This window comes from Amphiprion ocellaris, chromosome 1 (genome assembly GCF_022539595.1).
Source record: "Amphiprion ocellaris isolate individual 3 ecotype Okinawa chromosome 1, ASM2253959v1, whole genome shotgun sequence".
Taxonomy (NCBI): Eukaryota; Metazoa; Chordata; class Actinopteri; family Pomacentridae; genus Amphiprion; species Amphiprion ocellaris.
In genome coordinates, this window is record NC_072766.1 from 18,508,504 (window position 1) to 18,515,106 (window position 6,603).

General features: G+C 40.3%; 1 protein-coding gene across 1 annotated transcript; it reads left to right on the top strand.

Annotated features, from left to right (window-relative positions):
- The first annotated feature begins 50 nt into the window (after positions 1–50).
- styx (serine/threonine/tyrosine interacting protein) lies at positions 51–6,356 on the top strand. The gene is made up of 11 exons (XM_023272754.3): positions 51–257; positions 2,119–2,151; positions 2,605–2,658; positions 2,766–2,863; positions 2,976–3,036; positions 3,145–3,181; positions 3,278–3,317; positions 4,255–4,305; positions 4,468–4,540; positions 5,033–5,126; positions 5,683–6,356. The coding sequence occupies exons 1-11, from the start codon at positions 198–200 to the stop codon at positions 5,754–5,756; spliced, it is 675 nt and encodes a 224-aa protein (XP_023128522.1). The 5' UTR covers positions 51–197; the 3' UTR covers positions 5,757–6,356.
- Positions 6,357–6,603: the final 247 nt, after the last annotated feature.

Genomic DNA, 6,603 nt, shown 5'->3' on the forward strand with positions numbered 1-6,603 from the left:
TTGCTCCGGTTTCTTCTCTCCCCGCGCCTGCTTGCCAGCTGCCTCTGCGTCACGTGACACATATGTCAGGGGACAGCATGGCGGACATGCATGTGGACCCTCAAAACAAATCGCACCGACTGTCCAGCTAACCCCGCCGCAAGGAACATCCGTACCGCGCGTGAAGGCGGACCGGCGGCGCCCCAACAGACAGCACGATGGACGAGGACAACAAACTCCAGTTCCCGTCTCTGCCCGCGACCAAGGAGGACCTTCTGGTGAGCACAGCAGTCTGCCGACATGTCCACTGTGTCTGAGCAGCTAATCCGAGCTAACCTCTCTCCTGCCCGACTGTGGTTCTGCGAAAACACGAACCTGGCAGGGAGTTATGCGTTTTAGAGACGTTACATATTAATGTGGCCCTGTGAAACATTGTCAGGACGTTGTTTGAATGTCGATATTTCTTCTCTGAGCTAACAGTAGCAGCCTCCCAACGTTAGCCACGTATGTACACAAAGTAAACCAGCATTCACTTCTCCCACTGCCTGCCTCCAGCAACCACTTAAGGCCGGGCTCACACTGCAGGAGTTTCTGGTCGATTTACCCCCGTTTCACCCCTCTGAGGATGTCTGAATGATGCCAGCCCAGATTATTTGGTAATATGAGGTGTTTACAGATCTAGTCTTGAAACCCCCGAGCTGCCCACTGACGCCTCCAGGACGCCCAGGTTCATATCACACACATTTATCGGGGTGGTTGTGATTATCATGCCTAAAACGGTGGACAGCGTTGCCAAGCAAAGCTAAACCTGCTAGCCGAAGAGGCAACAGATAAAAATGTGATACCTAATCACTCATTATAAGTTCTCGTTATTTATTATTTTTCCTGTGTGATAAAAACTTAGCAGTGTAAAATTACAGCTGTGAAAATATCAAAACACTTGCTCCTGCCAACTAGATGGTGTCCGAGCTTTAATGGCCAGCCAGACTTTTGTTCAGGAACCAATAGCCATCCAGCTTCTTGTACTACTACCCAGTCACTGCCCACTGCTACACAGATGAGCCATTCAGAATGAGCTGCTGCCTCACAGTCTGCCAGGTTTATTTACCTTCTAGGGATGCTTTGTTATCTCTAAAACACCTCAACCACTAAATATTCTGCTTTTGGCTGTAAGAGTCTTGATGTCACTCCCAGCAGCTGAGGAACTGAAGATGTAGTGGATTACTTTCAGTATTTATGGCAACAATAATAGAAAAATCCTTAGTGTTAGCATGTTATGTAAATAATGTGGCTAACATTACCATTAGCTTCGATTGTGTGCCGACGTCCCACTAAGAGTCACTCAGAGATGGTGCAAATTTTAAGATTGATTTGAAACCAATAAACAAGGAAGTGGCTTTCTGTTTTTTGTGTCACCTGTAAACTCAGTCAGTGTTCTGTTTGCTTCTTTCCTTCTCTCTTTGCAAACACATGCAGCATTTTAATACCGCTGATTTCCAAATACAGCGGCTATCATTTCATCTTCATTTTAAGACTACATGTTAACCGGCAGTTCCTTCATAGCCATTTCCAAGCTGCTCTGCCTTGTAAAAACACAGATTTTACGTTCGTAGAGTTGTTTGACAAACTCTCCGTACACATGAATTTTAAAAAAACAACAGCTGTGCAGTGAATTTGGCAATATCTCTATGTCAAATGATTGCTCCAAGAGAAAGTCCTGGTCTCACTCACCCATTTGGGTCTCAGTTACCTGCCGTGAGGTCAGTTGTTTTGCTTCACACTGGCAGTCACAGATGCAGAGTGAGTCTTTACCTGAAGGGGACATGGACAGCAGTAGCTCAGCTGCAGACACAGCAAACACATGGTTTGCCAGACGCATTCTGGCAACGTGAGACTTTTATTAATTTGCTGAAAAGGGGCACAGAATGGGACATTAACCTGAAAGGTGTGATGCATCAACATTTACAACTCTTGAAGCATGTACTTGTTGGAGATTATAGAGGAGAATGGCTGTGATGTGTCTGAAAATGTGATTCAACCAAATGTCAAGTTCTGTTATTTAAACTCCTGGAGGGTGTGCCTGACCTTAGCAGACTTGTCTTCATCTTATAATCTCACTTTTAAATTTCTATTTTACAGGACTGGGCTTATCCAATGAGACGAGAAATGCAGGTATGAAGAGGACTCTTGTCTGTATTGGGAAATAAATCTATTATTGTTTCAGTGGTTTAATGCCACATTTATCAACAGTTTCTCAATGAACACTGGTAAAAGTATGCTGAATGTCCAAATCTTTGCCAATATTAATGTTCCAACCAACATATTCTTAATGGTAGTTGTGAAAACCTAATATCTAGAGACACAAATTTCACATCCAGAATGTCATTGAGAATGAACAAACTTGCCATGAGAGCATTTAATGCAACTTTTATGCTTGTGTATATTGGTTGTGGCTGCTAGCGCACTGCTGCAGTATGAGTAAGGAAATGCACCATGTCTCTAAAGCTCTGCACTGTCTCATCCTGACTGAAGCATCATGCTATAAATTGGAAAACCTCTTTTGAAAATGCTGAAATATTGCTGTGTGCTGTTAATGGTGATGTGATGCTTTCTCTTTCTAATCAGGAGATATTGCCAGGACTGTTTTTAGGTCCCTACTCTGCTGCAATGAAAAGCAAGGTAATTCTTCTAGAAGTTAACCTTTGACCCTTGATATAGAAACACAAGTAAATGAAATACATTTTGCAGTTATTTAAGGCTCATTTTACTTGTCCTCCCTTGTCTAGCTGCCAATTCTTCAGAGACATGGCGTAACGCATATCGTGTGTGTCCGCCAAGACATTGAAGCCAATTTTATCAAACCCAACTTCCCTCATACATTTAGGTAAGTAAGCACTCCTGTGTCACTTTGAATATTTGATGTGACAAGCCTACTGCACGGCAATTTTTTTGTTTGAAAAGGAGTAAATGTGATTTCATAAAATGCTTTCTTGCAGATACCTTGTGTTAGATATTGCTGACAATCCAGTGGAGAATATAATCCGCTTTTTTCCTATGGTGAGTTGCAAACTGAGCCTGTAGCTTCTCTCTTGGCAAGCTTTTCATTGACTGAAAGGTATGGCATTTACATTATAGCTGATATACAATACTTCATTGTCCTTACAGACTAAAGAATTTATTGATAGCTGTTTAGCGACAGAAGGTAAGGACACCTGTAATTCCCATTTTTCATGCTCAGAATGTCAAGTATTTTGTCAGTATAGTATTTCGTCAACAATCTCCTCTCTTGCTCTTTTAGGAAAGGTACTGGTTCATGGTAACGCAGGGATATCAAGAAGGTAAGTCTTGTTTTGTTTCTGATATTGTATTTATGTCTTAAACTAAATTCTAAACTAGAGCAGAAGAGCCCAAATTACAGTTAATTTGCTGCTTTGTGTATTTACGTGCACTTAAAGTGGGAGTATGCAGTTCTTGTCCAACACACTTTGTCAAATTCAGTGACTATCAACAATCTTTCTCCAGGATCACAGACTCCAGCTTTAAGTACCGTAACCAAAATACAGTCAGCTGTCTAAAGTATGCTGTTTTTGTAAATTTTATGTGAGCTTCACAAAGTTTCTTATTTTACCACAAGTCCTTTTTAAATGGCACTAAAAGTTCCAAATAAGAGCTTCGTTCTAAAAGGTATTCACAAAGCTGCTTTTAGACACTTTTGGTTTGAAAGAAATAGAACTCTCAAAGGTGCCCTGTGGAGTTTTGATCATTGGTGACACGATGGAGTTGTTTATGGGTGGGTGCCTGTTCTGGTTGTATTATGGATACGAAACAAAGACGCACATGCATGACCACACATGTGGATTCACATTCTGCCATTAATTTCAAGCAGTGTAGCTGTATAATAATTGATTCCAAAGTGGTTATGTACTAAAACACTAAAAGGCAGGAAAAAGGAAAACTGGTAGGTAATAAACATGGACATAAACAAAGTTTGGCATAGTAATAGGATGCTCTTTTTATTTCCTTGCGTGCACGAGGAATTTTGATCTGATTGAGTTGATTGCTTTATGAACTACTCCCAGGCCAAAAACACAGATTTCTGTGCCACTTGCATGGTGAAACTTAGTGTCTGATCTGCTCACACGAGCGTGACAAAAATAATGCAGACAGAAAAAGTCAAAGCTGAGATGTTGGCTTAAAGCAAAGTTTGATTTATGCATCTTTGTACCGATTACACAAGTAACCTGATTCCTTGCTGCGTCTGCTTTGTTCGTTCAGTGCTGCCTTAGTGATTGCATACCTTATGGAAACATTTGGGATGAAATACAGGTGAGCTTTTTATCTCACAACAATACATAAATATGTTACTATATAATACAAATCTGTTGTGCAGAATTGACCAAACAAATAAAAGCATAGAAGACAATTGTTGTGGTTCATCAGTGGCTTATTGGGCTGTGGTTGTAACCCTCTGCCGTGGTCACTTTGTAGGGATGCATTCAGCCACGTCCAGGAGAGGAGGTTCTGCATCAACCCCAATGTGGGCTTCGTGCATCAGCTACAGGTAAGACTCAGACTCGGAGAGAAAGAGCTGACTAACTACTTACTAACCTCCCAGCGAGTAGGCGAACATAACTCCCTCAAGATTACAGTATCAGTAGAAAATGTTTAAGGGGTAGTATAAGTAACCTTAACTGTGCACACTGATAAACATCGCTCAAATGCACTCGAGACAATTTACCAAATTTAATGTGAGTGAAAATAAGTAGAATCACTGCCACAATTAAATATAGAAAAATGTATATTTTTAATTAACTTAATAATTGTGGCATATGGCCACATTTTAGCACTTGTACAGTCTCATAATTCATCAACTCAATAATCAAACATGATGTAAATGAGCTTTCTGTAGAATCGCTGATTACAACCACGAGGCACGAACCTCACAAGCGGACGTTTTCATCAGACTGTCTGATTGTGTGATTCCAGTGATGTTATCGCTGAAATGAATTTCATTTGGAGGATGGGTGTGGGTGTTGTTTGTCTGTTTTCACAGGAATATGAAGCAATATACCTAGCCAAATTGACCATTAAAATGATGTCACCGATGCAGTTGGGCAGGTCGTTTTCTCTACAAGCTGGGATGCCAGGTTCGTACATGATGTCCTCAGTCATGCGTAGCCACACATTTCCCCTCAGACCTTTGTATTACTAGTTGTAGCTCAAGAGAGAATGATTGTAGAAAATGAAGTGTCATGTTCTAATGTGTTAACAAAAAAAATATTAAAAGGGTTGACTGGCATTGGGCTGTTTAAGCCCTGAGTAGCATTAATTGTGAGACTCACAGGATGGCTGGCAAAATGTTTTACTGCACCTGGGTTGCACATCTGCATACAAATTAATTGTTAACAGTTGTGTCTAAATCAGGCTCTCATCAGCAAATATGAGTAAGCTCTACTGTGTATTAATCTTTGCTTAAAATCAGGAATTACTTCTGTTGAAAAGATAATGGCATTCAAACACTTGGAGCTCTTGAACTGCGACATTATTTCCCTTAAAGCCACATTTGTTGTCTCTGACTGACACCCAGCACAGACTACAAAGTGTTCATGGTTTCAGAAGTTATTTAATCCTGAAGGTTCACACGTAATAAACTGTTGAAAAATCTTTCTTCATTCTTTTATTAACTCCACATTTCTGTACCAGGGAGCCGTAAACGCAGCCTGGAGGAAGATGAAGATTTTGGAGCAATGCAGGTCACAGCAGCGCAGAATGGATGAGCTTTGCTGATGCTTAGCTGTGTGGCACAGTGCACTCTTCTTTTTTTTTTTTTTTTTTTTTTTACATTTTTAATGGGATTAAAAATGTAAATATTTGAACTTTTTCTAAGGGGAGGGGTTGAGGGCGGGATGGGGGCCACTCCTGTCTGAGACATGGAGTACTGATGGGGTTCGCGCATATTTGATAACTACTTTTTTTTTGTTCTTGAGCTGTATGCACTGATGGGAGATTTTTTGCAGTTTTATAGTATTTAAAGCATTTTGCATTTGCAGCGGGACAGTATTGCAATAATGCACTTTCGATACTTGAATTTGTGTAGACGACTAGAAGGGGGAAGTTGGCAAAAGGGAAAGTAGCCTGAACGTCGCCCAGTGGAGGACAGGAGGAGAGGACTAGCTATGCCTTTATTTTGGAAGTAATAGGATTATGGACTAATATCAGTCTTAATGTGGGGATAGTAAAGAATGGGGGGGGAAATAACAACTCACTGCTTAATAAAAATATAAGTCCTAAGTTGTGTACAGCCGTGTTTCATTATGTATTGCTGTATATCACAACTTTACACACAGCGTTCCATTTTTTTGGCACATATTTTACAGCCACTCGTCAAGAAAAATAGGTCAAGTTATTCTAAATCCAGTTGTGCTTATTATTTTCACAAACCTCTCTGGTGAATTTGCTGTGTCTGTCAACTGCTACTGCTTTACACAATGTATATTACATATTGCAAGATGATGAAACTTTTAAAAAATCTATATATTTGATAATACATTTTATTTACAAAGCACTTTTCATTTAAAGAAATCTCAAAGTGCTACAAGCACACAGTAAAAAGAAACAATACAA

Coding starts and splice junctions, on each gene's coding strand:
- styx (XM_023272754.3), top strand. CDS start 198: ATGGACGAGGACAACAAACTCCAGTTCCCGTCTCTGCCCGCGACCAAG. Junction 2,659..2,765: donor CTGCTGCAATGAAAAGCAAG/GTAATTCTTCTA, acceptor TCCCTTGTCTAG/CTGCCAATTCTTCAGAGACA. Junction 3,037..3,144: donor TAATCCGCTTTTTTCCTATG/GTGAGTTGCAAA, acceptor TTGTCCTTACAG/ACTAAAGAATTTATTGATAG.